This window comes from Vigna radiata, chromosome 8 (assembly GCF_000741045.1).
Source record: "Vigna radiata var. radiata cultivar VC1973A chromosome 8, Vradiata_ver6, whole genome shotgun sequence".
NCBI lineage: Eukaryota > Viridiplantae > Streptophyta > Magnoliopsida > Fabales > Fabaceae > Vigna > Vigna radiata.
In genome coordinates, this window is record NC_028358.1 from 32,216,493 (window position 1) to 32,235,823 (window position 19,331).

At 32.8% G+C, this 19,331-nt stretch overlaps 2 protein-coding genes across 6 annotated transcripts; one reads left to right on the forward strand and one right to left on the reverse strand.

Moving 5' to 3' along the window:
* Nucleotides 1-4,339: 4,339 nt before the first annotated feature.
* LOC106770909 (DNA excision repair protein ERCC-1) lies at nt 4,340-13,240 on the reverse strand. 5 transcript variants are annotated; one of them, XR_002669225.1, is made up of 14 exons: nt 12,909-13,237; nt 12,674-12,809; nt 12,288-12,391; nt 11,810-11,909; nt 11,589-11,665; nt 11,031-11,130; nt 10,807-10,878; nt 10,644-10,712; nt 10,020-10,506; nt 8,799-8,899; nt 8,564-8,666; nt 6,701-7,604; nt 5,374-5,536; nt 4,340-4,719 (listed from the first exon to the last, which is right to left on the reverse strand). XR_002669225.1 is itself a non-coding variant. In XM_014656755.2 (9 exons), the coding sequence occupies exons 1-9, from the start codon at nt 13,133-13,135 to the stop codon at nt 10,207-10,209; spliced, it is 1,185 nt and encodes a 394-aa protein (XP_014512241.1). In that variant the 5' UTR covers nt 13,136-13,237; the 3' UTR covers nt 9,661-10,206. The 5 variants fall into 5 exon arrangements, 2 of the variants coding, with proteins under 2 accessions (XP_014512241.1, XP_014512242.1); XR_002669226.1 differs by lacking the exon at nt 8,564-8,666; XR_002669227.1 differs by lacking the exons at nt 8,564-8,666; nt 8,799-8,899.
* Nucleotides 4,993-8,473, forward strand: LOC106772737 (probable serine/threonine-protein kinase PBL7). Its single transcript, XM_014659312.2, has 6 exons — nt 4,993-5,528; nt 5,807-6,054; nt 6,794-7,179; nt 7,459-7,588; nt 7,745-7,834; nt 7,956-8,473. The coding sequence occupies exons 1-6, from the start codon at nt 5,225-5,227 to the stop codon at nt 8,127-8,129; spliced, it is 1,332 nt and encodes a 443-aa protein (XP_014514798.1). The 5' UTR covers nt 4,993-5,224; the 3' UTR covers nt 8,130-8,473.
* Nucleotides 13,241-19,331: the final 6,091 nt, after the last annotated feature.

Below are 19,331 nucleotides of genomic sequence, written 5' to 3' on the forward strand. Positions count from 1 at the left end.
GTCAAGAAAGAGGTTCAACTGGAAACTGAGCCCAAACCGTACAGAGATCGATACCATTCTTTGTCCAAAACCGTTAGACGATTAATGAAAATTTGTTCTATTTTTTCATTTCTAATCAATACAGGACTTTCACTTACACTTGATGTATAGGAATCACCGGACAGATAAGACGGTCGGTCACCCAAGACAAGGACGACCGAGCGGCTAGGGATGGGCAGTCCAGATAACCAAGTAGAATAAGTTTAATTAAGCTAAACTGGGTTTAAGACTATTGGACCGTGATTGGACCCTAATTAGGACCACTCTAATACCAAGCCCATAGCCAACACTATAAATAGAAGTTAAAGGCACAAGGTAACTCATTTATTGCACACTTAACAATCGGACTTTTAAACTAACTTAAACATCGGAGTGCATTTAGCAAATACCTCTCGACGGACCTTGGCTGAGATGGACGGACGGACGAGAAGTGACAAAGAAACGAACGACCCGCGGAAGAGATAAATTGTGAAGGATTTGTATATCTTGACCTCATACCGAAACACTTGAATTTTTTACAAAAACATGATTGAGAATCCTTAACTTTGTTATGATAAGTTGAAATTTAAGATTTTTACGTAGGTATGATAGGTGTTATTAAGTAAGTGGTATAGCAGTGATGAGATTGTGTTGGCAAGTTGTGATGAATAATGAGGAGGTATTGTCTTTTTTGCATGCATCTGAGTTAGAAAAGGGTAATATCTATCTTGAATCTTGTCTCTCATTGTCCTATATGTACTCTCCAATTCACGGCTGTTAGCTGTCACGGCAATGATATTTCATGTCTTCTTCCTTTACAACAAACATGGTGACAAAATCTTTGGCTCAATGTTGCAGGCTGCATGTGTTTAGAGAGTATGTGAGCCAAATAATATTATCACAACCTGCCAAACCGTAGGAGCTCATCAACTTAGGCTAAGATTTTACTATAAAATCTCTCCAGTGAGCAATGAAAATGAATATTTTCTCTCATTGTTCATAGTTTAAGGTTCCTTATGATGGTTAAAACAGGGGATAAAATGTTTGTAAGTTAAAAGAAAAATGATTCCTGAATTTAATGGATATTTTAATGTTGAGAATTCAATTCAAGTATTAAATTAGTAAAATAACTAAAAAATGATAAAAGAATAAATTTATTATTTTATAGTTTTTCGTTGAAAATAATATTATGATCTTATTTATATGAGTTTATTATAATTTATTGGTACCGAATCTTTTGGTTTTTTTTCAAAAAAATATCTCACGTTGTTATCAAAATCATAATTCATTCTGACTCAAATAAATAATATAATTAATAGGTAAAAAAAAATTTAAGAATTCCTACTAAAATATAAGTTGAAGAACTTATAAATTCATTATTTAAATGATCTGACATCATAAGTTTTTTCTCTTTTTTTATGGGTTTTCTGTTTTTTTCATCATTTTTTAAAATTGAAAAAAATTCTTTTTATAAGATGTGAGAAGATGAATAGTTTAATACTTCTTGAGAATTTTGTGAATGTCTACTAGAAAACACAATTTTTGGGGTTCAATTTGTATTGTGTATTTATTGTGAGTACGAAACAATATCTTTTGATAATAAAAAATAAGTTTTCTTGTCAACTAATTTTGTTCTGCATTTACTATTATGATCTTCTACTTTGTGTTAACACTAAAATATAGTCAATCACATATAATAATATATTTACAAATCCTTACTAAACCAAATTCCAATCTCTATTACATTAATTTTTAAAATATATTAAAACTAAAGTGTGTAATGTCAATAGTTTACATTTTAGCTTCGTTAATTATTTAATAATAATAATAATAAGTTATTTCTATTGGGCGTGTAATTTTAATTGAAAGTGAAACTTTAACTTTGTGGTGTGTACTTTGGGTCAAAAAGTAATACTTTGATCAGATAAGAACGTACCTGTATTCAGTTTAGATGGTCCCCACAACAACATTCAAATTGGAAGAACAAAAATAAAAATAAAAAAACAGCAAGAACAATCCGACCAAATAATGGGTCTTACTGGTACCTCAACCGGGCCAGAGAGATCATGGGCCCATTTATCTGGGCTTCTATTAACATACTCGACGAACCACATTTATTTTAATTTAACATCACTTTATAAGCGTTTCAGAATTTAGTGAAGTATTTTCATAAGTCCGAATTAATTTTTCTTACCATCAGATATTTTTCAAAAGTTCAAATTAATTTAACCTATCAACGGACTTGGATGTAGTAAAAATGACTGATCCTCTTAAGAATGATACGTGTTTTATTGTTGAGTTCAAAATTAGGAGACTTTGAACCAATATATGTTTTTTTATTAATGTTATTAATTGACTTTTTACTTGTGCTCAATGATAAGGAGTTATCTATGATAGGTTTTTTTTTGCGTATTTCTTTAATAAACTATTCACTCACATTTGAAATTAGAAAGGTATTTATTAAGATGGGAAAGTTGTGTTTTTAATATTTTTTTCACTACATTTAAGATTCAGAGATGGTTTAATAATATAAATTCTGCCTCCTACAAGTTTTTAAATTGAGATCATACACAATTCCTTCAAATGGTAAGCATGCGTATTACGTTTTAGGTGCATCCACCAAAAATTAATCAATTAAATAATAAAAAAATTAGATTTATCAATCTCAATGAAACATAATTATAAATTTATAAAAATAAATTACTTAGAAATTAAGAAAATATGGTTGCTATCAACAACAATGACAAAAGTGTAATTGTAGAACTGTCAAAACGAGTAACCCGGTTCGACCCGACCCGACCCGACCCACCACAGGTTGGTCACTTAGTGAGCCAACCCAACTCAGCTCATTTATTAGCAAGTCAGAAAAATCTGAACCCGGCTCGACTCACCACGGGTTGGTGGATAAACGGGTTGACTCATTAGACCATTTAATTACAATTTTTTTTAAATAAAAAAAAAACTACAAACTTTGTATATTCAAATTTAAATAAATTTCACTCCCAAAAAATGATGTTATACTGAAGACAATTCAAAATAATGATAAAAAGTACAATATAATCTAAATGTCATCCAAAAACAAACACAAAACACATGCAAAAAACCTGTTCCTTGAAGAATTTTAGTGAAGGGTGAGAGTGACAACACCGTAAATGAGAGCAAATTCCGTGAGAGTGATTTATGAGAGAAAATGTTACTTTTTTGGTATACACAGTGAGCGAAAAAAGTATTTTATTTTTTAAGGTTTCATAAATAAAATAATAAATTAAAAAAATAAAATTAGGTAGGTGAGTTGGCAGGCCAACCCAGCCCATCACGGGTTCAACCCGTATGAACCGGGTTTAAATGAGTCGAGTTTAAATCTGATCGACATAAAAAAAATTCAATTTTTTCAAACCCAACCTTGCTGAACCCGTGGTGAGTCAAGTTGGTTTGCGGATTGTAACCCATTTTGATGGCTCTATGTAATTGGTATTGATGACTCTCGATAGAGATAAAAACGATTCACATGGTGATACTATGTTAAGATCTTATTTGAGTGAAAAAAAAAAAGATATATTAATTATTTAACAAAATCCTATTATGAGTAATATGAAAAAGAAAAAAGAAGCAAGAAATTAGTATAAAAACAAATAATTGATTTGATAATTATAATTACAATTCTGTAAGTCTCTTAAGAATATTGAGAGGTCGAACGATAATGTGTTACGAAAAAGGTTTAGAATTTTTCAATAAAATTATACAAAATACAAGAAAGTTTGTCATTTTTGTCTAGAAATAAAATTATACAATAAGATTGTATAAGAAATTTTTTAACTTTTGTGAGAAAGATTTATAAATTAATATATAACTTTTTTTTTTAATTTTATTATATTTTACGTTTTGGCACCATAAAAAACTTTAGAAATCTATCTTGGGATCCAAAACATTTTATTTTCTGAAGATGCGGCACTAAGTTGGATCCAAAACAATAATGAGATTTATATTTTTAGGAAAGGTATTTATTTTTATGAAATGTGATATTAAGTTGGTATTTATTTAGTAGATAAGGCTAATGTTGCAGTAAATGTAATTTGGTGAGATGGGAAGGAAGGTAGGGCATTAACAAATGTGTTTAAGTTTGAGAGAATGTTTCCCCTTTTGGTCTTTTCACGACTTCACTTTTTGCACAACACAAAGGCACGTGATTGCGAGCCATATGATTGCCAATCTTCCGTAACAATCCATGTGGGGGCTTCTTCTTTCCACTCCATACAATTTACCTTTTTTAAAAAGAATATGCCTATTTCACTCCAACATCTCCTTAACATGGAAAAAGAAATAATACAAAAATGGTTTAATTATTTCAATGGATAGAAAGAAGAAAACATAAGCTAAAATGTACATAATCCTGAAAAAATAACAAGCAGGGTAAAATAGCATATTTCAGCTGCTCATTTAGATTAGCTAAATGCAGCAAGTTTATTTGTCATTTTGTCCCCTTCTTTGGCTAGCCTTCAAGTCAAATGAAGAAACTAAATCATATAAAATGATGCATGATGGAATTTGTTGTTATTGAATTCGGGGATTTTGAGTTATGCAGGTGTTAATTGGATTGTTGTTATTGGCAGTTACTGGTGTGAGATGGCAAAGTCACCGTACAAACTCACCCTCTTGCTCCACTCTTAACAGTGGTGGAACTGGTTGACCGATGACCACTACCTGCAGCAAAAGCAGATATAAATTGATTGATCAGCCAACCAAAAGCATAATTATCTTTTCTTGTTTTCTATTTCCAAAGAAGACCAAGAAAAAGATACGCTACAAATACAAATGCATTTTTGTTTTAGGAAAACAGAATGGGTATGATGTAAAATTAGGGAATTATTAGAGAGAGCAAGAGTGAAAGATTGTGCAAAAGCTTCCGAGATTTTCTTATGCAAAGAAAAAGACAATTCTTCAGAAAATAACAGAAGAAGAGACAAAGGAAGTACACCAAAACCACTTAATTAAATATTCACGAGAGGCTGGCTTGCCCTCCTAGGAAAGGAGGCTTACAACTAGCAAAATTCTTGCACCCTCATTCTTTCGTTTATTACTGTAAGCAAAATCCATTGCGGCATTCCCCACTCTCCACATCCTCTTTTATTTCCTGCCTTCCAATCTCAAACTTCTTTCTCACCTCAAACACACAACCCATTTACTTTTTTTCTCTCTGTTGTCAGTCATGGAAGTTAATACTACAGCCACCGTACCTGCAGGGCCACCAGCTAAGAACAATTCTTTCACACAGCACCGCTTACATTCAGAAAGACATAGACATAGCCACGGCCATTTCCCTACCAAAACCATTCTCATTACCGTCTCATTCGTTACCTTAGTTACGGTCCTATTTGTCATTCTTGTGGTCCTGTTCTTGATCCGTCGTCAAAAATCTTCCTCCAAAAGTGGCACTTGCAAAGAAGACAGTACAGAGCTTCATGACACAAGCAGCAGGCTCATTACTTCATCAACGTTGAATTCTAGCCCAGGTAACTAGCTGCCTCGTCACATGATATCAATGAATTGCAAATAGTATCTTAAATACTTATTAGTGAAGCAATATCATAACTATGTGAAAACTTACAAGAGTTAATTTGCTAGCAATTACAACTGCATAACTTTCCAGACTGCAGATGATCATATAAATTTGTCTCTAGCATATCATTAATTCATTAGTTCTTCTTAACATTAATTCAACTAGTCTTTGAGGGGTGAGGCTTTAAAATTCAGAAGCTAATCCATAAATGCTTGGAGACATTTATTGTAGAAGTAAAGAGTGGGTGTCTTCACGGGGGAAATTTGGGCAGGACCCCAGCACCTACATTTCGAGGAGTCCAAGTGTTTACATATAGGGAACTAGAAATTGCTACAGACGGATTCAGTGAAAGAAATGTGATTGGTGGTAATGGAGGACATGGCTTGATGTATAGAGGAGTTCTAAGTGATGGCACTTTGGCAGCAATTAAGTTGCTTCGTAGTGAGGGTAAGCAAGGGGAGCGTGCCTTCAGAATAGAGGTGAGTCAGTGTGCTTCATTTAATGAGTTAATATATCCTCTTCTTTTCAGCACGCAAAGATTGAATTATTTCTTGTTGTTACTTGCACCCTCTCTCTCTCCCAGTGTCTCATTTCCTTGTATTAGATCCAGTTTGTTCAGAGACTTTGTTTTTGTCTTTTGTTAAGCTCAAACTAGTATTGCTTGCCTAACAAACTTTATAAGTCGTAAGGAAATGTTTACATTAATATGAAAGGAATTTTACAAACTATCACGTGACAAACTTAATATCCTACTAGCAAATTATTTATGCCTTAATGATTTGACATTTGACTCCAGCAATTAGGGATATAAATTATTCTTAGGTTTTCTATATATAATATCTTAAAGTTATAACCTTTCTGCATCTTCTAACCTAGAAAATTTTGTAAACTGTGAAAACATGTCAAAGATTAAAAAAATCACTCAAAATTAAAATAAGTTATAAAGATTTAAGTCATTTGAATAATGCACTACTATTGAATCAAAATATTAATATAAGTTATTCATAGGTCATTAAAATACAGACAATAAGACATTTCCTGTCAGCGATTATCCTTTTAAAAGAAATCTCTGGCATTTTGCAACCAAATTTGGGACCATGAAAATTGGAATGAACATCCATTTACCTTTCTATCAGTCCATCCCACTTGCCAACTCATATTGTGAGCTTTATTCAAATCCAGCACATGGGTGTGAAGACTAAATGACATTTATTGCAGGTCGATCTCCTAAGTCGCTTGCACTCTCCATATTTGGTGGAGTTACTTGGCTATTGCGCTGACCAACACCACAGGTTATTGATTTTTGAATACATGCCCGATGGTACACTTCACCGCCATCTTCACTCCCCCAACGATCAAACTCAACCGTTGGATTGGTGGGCCAGGATGAGGATAGCCCTTGATTGTGCTAGGGCACTGGAATTCCTTCATGAACATGCAGTCTCTCCTGTGATCCACAGAGACTTCAAGACTAACAACGTTCTGCTGGATCAAAATTTCCGTGCCAAGGTGTCTGATTTTGGATTGGCTAAGATGGGATCAGAGAAGAAGAACGGTCAGGTTTCCACCCGTGTGTTGGGGACCACTGGATATCTGGCACCAGAGTGAGTATTACAAGTGTCCCATTTCATCTGTCATTTGGAAGCGCCATGCCTTATCTTCATTCTCCACCCAATCCCAGTAATTAACTTACAACGTTAAGTAAAGAACCTTGCACATGGTCACAGTCAAGTCCTTATCAAGCAGGCTGTGATTTTTAATTTTATCTATGATACATGACATACAAAAATTTTATACTGCACACCATTCATGATATATTTACAACTTCTTTCATAAATTATTGCATAAATTTAATTTGTCCCTTGAATTTGGGCATGATGTAGGTACGCCACGGGTAAGCTTACCACAAAGTCAGATGTTTACAGCTACGGTGTGGTTCTTCTCGAACTCCTCACGGGACGTGTGCCAGTTGATATCAAGCGGGCCCCAGGAGAACACGTCCTTGTCTCTTGGGTTAGTAAATAGCACCCTGCAATTTTGAATAGAATAAAATTGAATATGCAACTTTTGTTTAAAGAAAATCAAAGGAGATGCAAACAGAGTTGAGAATTAAGTTTCTAGTATTGCCAAATATTAATTTTGTAACATAAGATATTATGCATTCACCAGGCTCTTCCACGGTTGACAAACAGAGAAAAGGTGATTGAAATGGTTGATCCAGCTCTACGCGGACAGTACTCAAAGAAGGATTTAATTCAGGTCAATCTTTCGTTTAGTCATAATTATTCTCTCACCCTCATCATTGTCACTTAATGTCTTGGACTAACCATACTTTTACTATCAAGTAACATTTGCTTTCTGCTTCTATGGGATTTTGCAGATAGCTGCCATTGCAGCAATGTGCATACAGCCAGAAGCTGATTACAGGCCGCTCATGACAGATGTTGTACAATCACTAATACCACTTGTTAGGAACCCATCCTCCCTTAGTTCTAGCTCCCTACGATTTCAGAAACAAACGCCAAAGAGCAGAAGCAGCCTAGAAATAAACTAACTTCGTGTTAGATTAAACTAGCCCTTGGACAAAAATTAGGCCCCAAAACACGAGTAATATCACACTCAATGGGGGGCACCACCGAATTGGCAAGGTCCAATGACATTACCTCATCTCTACAGCCTTCAATAGCGGAGAAAAGAGGAGGGAAGAAAATGCAAACAGAAAGACGATAAGGAGGCATGGAACTTGTAGTTCTAGATTTTGCTTTTATCACTTTATGATCTGTATTTTAGATTGTCTTTGTCATGAGAAACTTGCAAAGATACAAGGTAAGAAAATAAGAGGAATGTGAACTTTCTAATAATTATGTCGCTAATATGAACAGAACATTTCTCCTGCAATATGATGAAACTTAATATTCAAGAGTATCGCTTCCTGTAAATTCTTAAATCCCGTAACTCACCGCGAAAAAACAATACTTAGTGACATACCTAAAATCAGACTGGATCACTTTTGACCAACGGAAAACGACCTTAAATATAGAGCTCCCCCTCTTACAGACTGACAAGGAGATCGATGTTAGCTTCTTTCTATCTGGCAATTGGCAAAGAGCTGAATTTTAGGCGGTGCAATAGGAGACAACTATATATTAAAAGCTAATTCACCTTTAGTATAAGGAGAAATACAAACATGTAGACGTGACAGACATAATGGAATAATGCTGACCTGTTTTAACTTGCACGACTGGTGTCTGACTGAAAGCAAGGATTCCCCACAAAGCACGTAGCACAACAAGGAGCCCGGCTTGTCATATCAATGGACATTTCCTGATAAAAAGATCAGCAAAATGATTGCGACAGGCAACAGGCCATCAGAATGGAGAAATATCAATGTTACCAACCCGAACAACGAGGGATGAACCAAAGATGATGGGAAATTATTACATAGTGTATAAGTATTTGTAACCCAGACTTGGAGAACTAAGTCCTTTATAGTCTGATATTCCTTCATTCTCCATTAAATAATAAAATGACTTTTCTAAAGCCTTCTTGACAATCTAGAAAAATACAATATCCAAGTCATGAGCAAAAATTACCTGGAGCTAGATCATAGGTTCCTAAGTGGAGCTATAACTTGTTTGGGTGATCTATCTGTTTTACTTTTCTGATTTTATTTGATTCTGTTTTGTATACCTGTTACTTTTATGTAATACACCAGCTAGTGGTATGTCACTGATATATATTATGTACCCTCTATCTTAAAATATAAAAATACTTTTCAGAGTAGATTTTGTTCATGGTACTCAATATTAAACATAACACAATTTTTAATATATTATTTTCCAAGTAAAAATTATGTAGTCATTATGATATTACTATTGCATCCGGTAGTAAAGTTGAAAACTTCGAGCTCCATCTGGAAATATGCACCACTTGTAACTTGTAAACCTGTACAACCCCAACACTACCCCAAAATGGTGGCAGGGCAAGATCCAAAAGTGGTGCAATAGACAAAAGAAGAGTTTGATAGGCACTAGTTCAGAAAATAGGTTAGCTGACTGAAACATTAAACAACAAATCCAAAGTGGTGTCAGAATCAAGAAAATAAGTTATAGACATAACGTACAAAGTACCTCGTAAATGGGGAAAAACTTATCTCAACAACCGAAAATCCAATCTTCCCACTATTTGTTCTTATAACCTAACGTGGTTTCAGAAATAAGCTACATCTTGTACAAATATTGGACAAAAAAAAATCCCTAAATGGTTTGAGAATCTAGAATAGAAGGAAGACACAATGTACAAAAGTGAGAATATCTCTTAAACAGGGAAAATTAATCTCAACAACCAAAAATCCAATCTTCCCACCGGTTTTCTTCTCTTCCTTCCTATTTGATTAAAGACTCCTAACCTCCTACAAGTTCAGCTGCCATATTATAACAATTACCTCTTCACTTGTTACAAGTGTTTCCCCATTACAGTCCCAAAAGAGTCTCCATGGCTTCACATGCATAGACATAATAACTGAAGCCTCTAAATATCATAAGATTACGCTCAAGGGTATATTATTGCACAACCCGGTGAAAAACATTATGGTAATTTTATATTTCAGCTTCTGATTATTTGAAAGCATCCTATTCTCCTTTTTCCTCCACTTGTGAAGTTTCTTTCCTCTTTCCAACTCTATCCGAGTATTTGGCAAAAGCTGCAGAAAGGGCAGACTTGACAGTAACTTCGGGTTCTTTCTTCCTTCGTTTGCTCACATCGTTGACATCGCCTTGCTTGTCTTCAATCAAGGAAGAAGATTCAGTATCGTTCCTTATCGATGAGCCTGGACTAGCTGGCTCATATTGAACAGAAGTATCTGGAATGGCCTGCCGGCCTGAGTCCACCCGTTTGAAAGGTTCATGAAAAGTGTCAAACAAGCGCTTGACCTGTCATCAGGAAGATTCAGATTTTTTTGGTTAATATAAGTAAGCAATGGCTAAAGATCATTCACCAATGCTACAAAAAATGTGCAACTGCAAATCACTGTCCCATTGCAGTTTCATTACTAGTAACATTAATATACCTTGCGCTCTCCTATGCCAGGGCAACGAGCTAGATCTTCCATAGATGCGCCCATAATGTTAGAAAGAGACTGAAAAGACAAGAAAATAGCTTGATGAAAATGCTTTTGTGAATTAAATCAATCGAACTGTGTCTCTGCGTGCACTAAAAGCCAGCATGCATACCCCAAATGTGGTACCAAGGGTGACAACATCAGTCTTGTTAACATGCCGTACTGTTGTAAGGGCATGTGTTAGCTACAGTTGAAAATAAAACAGCTTCAGCACAATTGATGGGCAAGCATAGAATGTAATCAATTTACGAACTGCATCTTTTATAATTTACTCTTGAAAGTATTAAATAAAACCCATAGAAATTAGCAAACAGAAAAGAAGAAATATAACCATACCCGTGATAGATAATCTGTATCCATTTGGCCTTGAATAATGTCTGCAGGCTTGTTTTCATAGACTTTTATGGTCTCCAAGTACCGGCCACATTCCTCCAGACTATAACAACAGTACAACGGAATCAAATAAAACCAATTAGACCGGTAAGAGAAGGGAAATCTTGCCAGATGCTACTACAGATATTGAAACTCACATGCATGTTAATGCTATATTAATCTCAAGCTCCTTTATATGGAAGAAATTCTGCTAAACCAAAAGCTCGGAAAGAAAATACGATAAGCATTTCTCCTTCCAAGGTGTATGTATTAATTGAGTCACAAAAAAACCGTTGGAAAATAGATAGTCACATTAACATGCTTCATTAAGTTGCAATCACACACTTTTTTCCTTAACAAGAAATTTTGATTGCATGTTAAATTTTCTACTCAGTTTGATAGCAAGTTCACAAGAATGTAGTAGATAATAGCAGCCGACTCATGCTCCTGAGAGGAAAGGAAAAAAATTTATATCTTCAGTATGCATACTTCACAAGCAGTTAAAAGTAAAGTCAATTGCACCTCCATCCACACAGGAGCGTACAGTCGTGAAGCAAAGCTGTTTTTGTAACTTCAAGTAGAGGCTTTATTACATCTTCCTGCAATCAACAAGAAAACAACAGACAAATGTCACATCCTCTGTATAGATAGCAGAACAGGTATAGTTAATATAAATTTCTAGATAGATCACTGGAAAACATAAACTAAAATAGATGCTATAGAAGTTTGAATGAGTGCCTGACCACATCAACATGGCATAGAACCACACGAAGCTTGAAATTCTTCTGCAACTCCCTAATTCTATAATACAAGTAGTCTGGATGCAGAAGATGATACCGAAGACTGCATTAAACCATCCAACTAAGTTAAGTTGATGCCAAAAAAATAGAACTATAATGAACCCAAATAGTAGAGGAATAACAACTTGTAAGATAATGATTGACCATGCAGGGGAATCTAGAATAAAAGCAACCCCACAAGCACAATGATAAACTATATAACAAAGTCAATCCACTGAATTGAGTCATAAATATTCTTTCCACTCCAGTCATGAGAACATGCAATTATCCCACGAAACGCCACAGTAACAGTACTGGCCTTACATCAGGATATCCAGTGCTGATTGACAATTTGATGTGCATTTTCATAGCGTTGACACTGACGACAGCAAGTGCGCAACAAACAAACTCTAGAACATCTAAATTCAGAAGAGAAAATAACCTGAGATACAGAGCACAGGAGCTTTGGCCCAGCATGTAGTCACAAACAACATCGGCAAACGCCCATCTAACGTTCCTAATGTGTTTGAGCAAGGGGTTTCCCTTCTACAAAACGGAAAACAAAATTCACTTCAAGACACTAATTATACAAGAAACACGTTGACAAAATAATCTCATAAGATTATGCACGAAAAAGGAAAAAAAAAAACGAAGAGAATGCAAGAATTTAATTAGAATGCGCTAAAATCATAGCGATTGTCGTAGTTTTACGATAACAATTTTAAAAGGCATTCGACCTGTCTGTGGCTCGCAAGAATTTAATTAGAATGCGCTAAAATCATAGCGGTTCTCGTAGTTTTACGATAACAATTTTAAAAGGCATTCGACCTGTCTGTGGCTCACAAGAATTGAATTGCGATTTTGAGAGGCCTGAGAGGAGTGTAATTTTGATGAAGATGCAGCAGCAGCAGCAGCGGGAGACGGGGTGGAGGTTGAAGATGGAGCATCCGATTGGGCAGTTTCCCTAATAAACAAAACAATTAACAGAAGGAACGATAAAATAACAACCGTTACGATGATAATGAACAAAGAATTAAGATGCAGAAATTTCAAGCGTGTATACCTGGGTTGTGGAGGAGGAGGAGGAGGAGGAGGAGCGTAGAACTCGGAGGATTTGACGAAGGCGAAAGCTTGGGAAAAGGATTGGGAGGGAAGGAAGAGAGACGGTGGAGTCGATTTCGCCTGTGAACTTTCAACCACTTCCTGAAAAGAAGGTATTCTTATCACCACGGAGCTCTTCTTCTGCTTTCCATCACTGTTTTTCTCTTCTTCCTCTGTCTGCTTCTGCATCTTTCTACTTTCTCCGCTTGCGCCTTCAATTCGCGCGAATTTCCTCCAACTCGTTTTTCACGGTCCTCTAAGCAAATGCGGCGTGCGAGTGTCAACTGGGCTTGGGCTTGTTGAAGCTCCGGTTCATTCTTCTTTCACCAATTAAACGGTCGATTGTACAATTTAAAATATTCCAGACGAAACCACGGGGGTATTAAAAGAAAGAGCCCAGATTGGGCCTTTTAAAAAGCAATGTTCTTCTTAGGCCCGTACTACATAGAAAACCATATAGAGAATTTCATACTAGTTCGGAATTACGTATGCTTTTAGGTTGTGTTGCTTTCGGTAATTGAAAACCAATATTTAAAATAGTAATAATGAAAAACCCATCCAGAATATGGAATTTTTTAAGATTATTTTATCTATTTTTTTCCCTCGATCATAGTTTGTGTTGAGGGTTACTTTTTGCAAGAAAAGTGGGAAAAAAAGGTTTGTGGCAAAACACTATTACTACAATACAACTGTACTTGTTTTATAAGATTTTCAACAAATAGAGCATCTTTAGAAAAGCCCTCCTTAGCTGGAGAAGCCTAGGAGTGTATAAGATAAAAACCATTTCGTATCTATTCCTTTCACACATAAAGTATTTGTTTATGTTTCTTAAAACTCGATCTTTCTTATTCGTGACGGTTTCAGTTGTTGAATTGATGATCGTTTGGTTCTAATCTGTTTTAAGTCTCATTTGTTTGTGTTTATCCTCCAGTCCATTTTAATTCGATTAGTGCTTGACATGCAAAAAAGACTCTAATGTTCAAGTTAAATGTGTTTCATAAAAAAGTTTTAATAAAAGAAATTAAGTCAAAAAATTTTTTATCTTGACTTCATGTCTATATTTATAGAATTTATTAGTAATTAAATCTATTAATCGACCATTATTAATGGTTAAGATACTCACTAATTACTTATTAATGATCGTTATTATACGGTAGTATATCTCTAAGGATTGGACACATCACCTTAATGGTCGGTTACACCGAACGATCCAGCTTACCAATTAATTGGGCCGAATTATCAAACTGGTCCAATTTTATTGGACTCCAGGCCCATCACGTCACAGATGTGAAAGAATGAATAATATCATATATCACGTATATCATATATCACGTATAATAATATTCCAATAGAGATATATCAAGTAAGTTTATTTATATTTTATTCTGTTTACATTCACATTCTTTCACACTCATACATTCACACTGACTTCTCATACACTCTCTTCCCTGAGTACTATCGTATTTGCGATAACCCTCTCCTCATTCTAAGAATCAACTTACTGAGGATTGATGGTCCTCCATTACCAACGTCTAACTTGATCATTAGTCCTTTTGGTCCCAAAATTATCACCGAAACAGTTATTTTATTAATTAGTTTTTAATTATCTTTAATGTTTGTTCTTATCGAACAGTTATGCCCGATAAAGAGTGTATTCACCTTGGATGCACCGATGGGCAAACCATACAGTACAGCGACCATTGGTATCTTTAACCTAAAAAAGACTTTGTAGCGTGATGGTGAGCAAACGTTAGTATCAACAGAGAAAGAGATTAAAGTTTGGTGAAAATGTTCACGTTATCCGAAGGAGTGGGTTGGTGGGTATTGAAAGATAGGTGGGTGGCTGCTAAAGAGGATACTGTGTGGTATGTAATTAAGGATTTGTGGGTGAAAAGGTAGAAAGTAGTTGAAAACTCTCAGACAAATTGAACAAGTATTAACAAAACTCAGTCACCCAATTAATTTCTCTACTCTAAGTCCTTCTACAACTGTTTCTTAATGGTCCCTCTCCAATCTCTACCAAACATAATTCCGTTTTTGAAATTCATCGTTTTGATAAATCATGGCTGTCTTACATGGCTGCTATTTTGTTAATTAACAACCACATTTGTTCAACGTTCACTTCTTGCTACAGACAAACACATTTTCGGTAGATATGACAAAGGGATCGAGTAAGGAATGGAAATTATTTATCTATTATTCCACGGGCAATACAAAATATCGTCTATTATTTGTTCTATTATGTATCAGATTTTCGTTTACATAGATAATAATATTTAAACAATATTTTTTTTTGATAATATTTGAATATTATCTATGTGTCATTCTGTGATTGGTCCTAAATTGTTCCATAATCAATAATAGTAATCATAAACACCATCATAGATCAATCACAGAATAACACGTAAATGATGTTCAAATGTTGTCAAAAAAAATGTTGTCTAAGTATCATTATCCTTACAAAATATCAGTATATTTATAAATATTTACATATATTTTTAAAAAATAATAATAAGGAGGTAGTAAGAAGGACTAACAAGACTACGCTTTGAACAGAGTACAGAGAAGGGTTAAGAATTTTAAATTAAGTTCAAATTAGAGGGCTGTGTAATGGATCTTAATAACAGCTGTTGACCAGCTTGCTTCATATGACCGTTAATAAATTCTGCTATCAATTATCAAATTCTAGCAAGGTATTAAGACACAAAAGCTTATTCAAATTATATTCTGTCAAAGTTCTCATAGTTTGGCCAAATTTTTACATAAATGTTGTAAAGATACTTAAATTCGCCATTGACCGATGACCATGCACAGTAGGTTAATTGTTTTACAACCTTAAATTACGTCACCCAAAAATTTCACGTGAATGTGAAAACATAAAAATTAAAATTCATTTATACTTCCTACTTTTATAATTAACGTATTTCTGTGTCGGATTACATTAGCTCAAAAAATTAAAAATTATATATTTTTATATTGAATAAACTTTGTCTTATGTATATAGACTTCAAATAAGATAATTTTAGTGTTATTTTTATGTTGAATGTAACTAACTTCATATAAAGTTATGTTGAGTATATATAAATTTAAGGTAAATTTACATTTGTTATTTGTTATGTGTATGGTTAATATAAAATTTGTATTTTTTAAAAATTTGATTCATTTTACCTTATATTCAAAATCTGTAATTCAGAAAACATAGTAAAAACTATATTAGTTCAGTGGCATTTTTTTTCCAACTTTAACATTCTTTTATTAATATATGTTCCGATATAATAAGAGAGAAACATTAACCACTTGAAACAACAAAATAAGGGTTAAATATGTTTTTAGTCCCTATATTTTGAGACGATTTTGGTTTTAGTTCATTTTCAAACTATGGTACAATTTAGTTCTTTAACTTTAGAAAACTCTGGTTTTAGTCTTTTTTTACAAATTTTTTTTAATTTTATTTGTTGTTTCAAGCACGTTTCTTAGTTAACATTGAAGCAAAAATGGGTCAAACAGTGTAAACAATTCAAATGCTATAGTGAAACGTGTTTAAAATAACAAATAAAGTTAAAAAAAATTAGTAAAAAAAACTAAAACCAAAGTTTTCTAAAATTGAAAGACTAAATTGTACCATAGTTTGAAAATGGATTAAAACCAAAATCGTACCAAAGTATAGGGATTAAAAACATATTTAACCTACAAAATAATAATATTCAAGTTCAAGAACTATTAAAACTGCTTTAGCTCCTAGCGAAAAAAGAATAAATTGTTGTCATCTCGTTCAAATATCACAAATGCAACTTTTAAAATTTAAATCAGTTTTCCTACTGAAGGTCTTGATCCAACATAAAATTATTTACTTACGGTACCAAAATTCATCATTACAAAGTTTAAATAAATTAAAAAAAAAAATCACGGCATTATTTTATGTTAATTGATGAAATTGGAATTGGAATAGTGACATCTACGGTGAGATTGATAATACAACATTTGATCCTTAAGATCGGTGATAAAATATTTAGTTTTTTAAATCTTCATAAAGACATTCAATCATTATCTTTAAATCTCCACTGCCATGTTTATTTTTGAATCATACTTAATAGTCTTAAATTATCCAGAGTCAAAGTTAAACACAATTTAAATATTTTTTATTCTTTTCACTTATTAAAGTGTTTTTTAAAACAAAACCTTAATAAACAAAACTTTTAAATAAATAATATTTTGAATATATGATAATTGGTCCTAATAATATCTTAACGAACATATTGGAATAATAATTAACATCTTTTTTACTAATTAAACATAGAGATACAATTAAAATAACTTTTTCAATTTTGATAATGTAATTTATTCATTATATAATATGTCATTTTAATACCATTTTACAAACCTCAATTTATAAACTAATTATGTGTAATTGAATTAAACTTAAAATCAATTCTTTAACTTAGTACCGACAAAAAATTAAAAATTAAAATTTAATTTATATTTTATTAAATTAAATTTATTTAAAATTGAAACTTGATTTAATTTATCTTATTTATTTTTTACAAATTTATTTATATTTCATTTTAAAAATTTATAAATTATTTTTTTGAAATATATCGGTGAATTTTAAAATATTCAGAGATAATTTTTAAATAAGTATGTGCCACATAACAGAACAAATTCTTTTATTATCCCGGTCCGCACTAATTTAAGCATTATAATGTTTCCTAATATTGTGGATTCAAAGACCTGATAATTTAGTTAAGGTGAAATGAGGTGTGTCAAATATGAAATAAATAAGAGAGAAATAATTAATGAATCTGGAAATGAACACATTTCAATTTCAAGCAGTTTTTCAAAGCAAAAAACATACTTTCTCTCATAAGAAAAAAAAAAGATAGAGAGAAAACAAACTAAAAATATCATTATTAAAATAGTATATAGTAATAGCTAAGAACATTACATATTTGATTGTTTATTAATTATTTCTTTCAAGGTTATAAGTCTAAAATCTTAGTTTCTTTTGTATAACATTTAGTTTACTTCTTTTTAATACAATGTTGACTTAGTTATTTTAAAAGTAATATCTCAAATAATGTCTCCTATAATAGGATATATATATATATATATATAGTGTTTGCTAACTTGCGTACTGTTTGTTTTTCAGTTGGTACATTTTAGCAATGTGTACCGGATTTCAGTAGACAAAAATACCCTTATATCATAAATTATAAGTTTTAAGGTTAAGGATATTTTAATAATTTTCTTTCTCAAAATTAAAAAAATAAAAAAAGAAACCCCCCAATCCCTTATCCACCTCTCTCATTCCTCTCAACCTTTCTCTTTCATCTCTTTCACTCCAACATTTTCTTTATCATCCCTACTTTAGCCCTAATTGAAAAAAATAAAAAACACTTGTCTTATTTTAATAATTTTCATTCTCAAAATTAAAAAAAAAAAAAAAAAACCCAAACCCTTACTCACCTCCTTCATTCCTCTCAACCTTTTCTCCTTCATCTCTCTCACTCAACACATTTCCTCTGTCATCTCTGCACTAGCTCTAACTAAAAAAACGCTCATTATTAAATAAAATGGTTAGAGAAAAAAAATACTTACATAAATAAAAAAATTAAAGCACCTAATTTTTCTTTATATAATTATAAATAAAATTTCAAGATTTAGAATTTTTATTGTTTGATTTTATAATTGAGAATTTTATTGTATTTTGATTTGTTTTTTGCTTTAGTAAAGGAAAACAAGTTAATGAATTTCTACTAAAAAAATTAAATGGTCATGGAGCAATGTTACGTAATAGTCTCGGAATGTAAAGGAATGTAAAGGAAGGATGCTCAAAAGTCTTGGTGCAAGTTGTGCCCGTCAGCTGTAATATAATAATGAAGATAATGAAATTAAAGAGATTTTGAATGAACTTTTTTCGAAAGGTGAATATGACTCAACTCTTTACAAAAGTAAATCGTTTAATAATGAATGTTTTTTTAGTTGGGGCTAGTGCAAAGATGACAAAGAAAATGTTTGAGTGAGAGAGATGAAGGAGAAAGGGTTGAAAGGAGTGAATGAGGTGAGTAAGGGTTTCGAGTTTTCTTTTTTTAGTTTTGAGAATGAAAATTATTAAAATAAGACAAGTGTTTTTCATTTTTTTCAATTGGAACTAGAGTATGGATAACAGAGAAAAGGTTGGAGTGAAAGAGATGAAAGAGAAATGGTTGAGAGGAATCAGAGAGATTGGTAAGGGTTTGGAGGTTTCTTGTTTTATTTTTTTAATTTTGAGAACAAAAATTATTAAAATACCCTTAACCTTAAAACTTAGAATTCATGATATATAGGGGTATTTTTGTCTACTGAAACCCGGTACACATTACTAAAATATACCAACTGAAAAACAGAC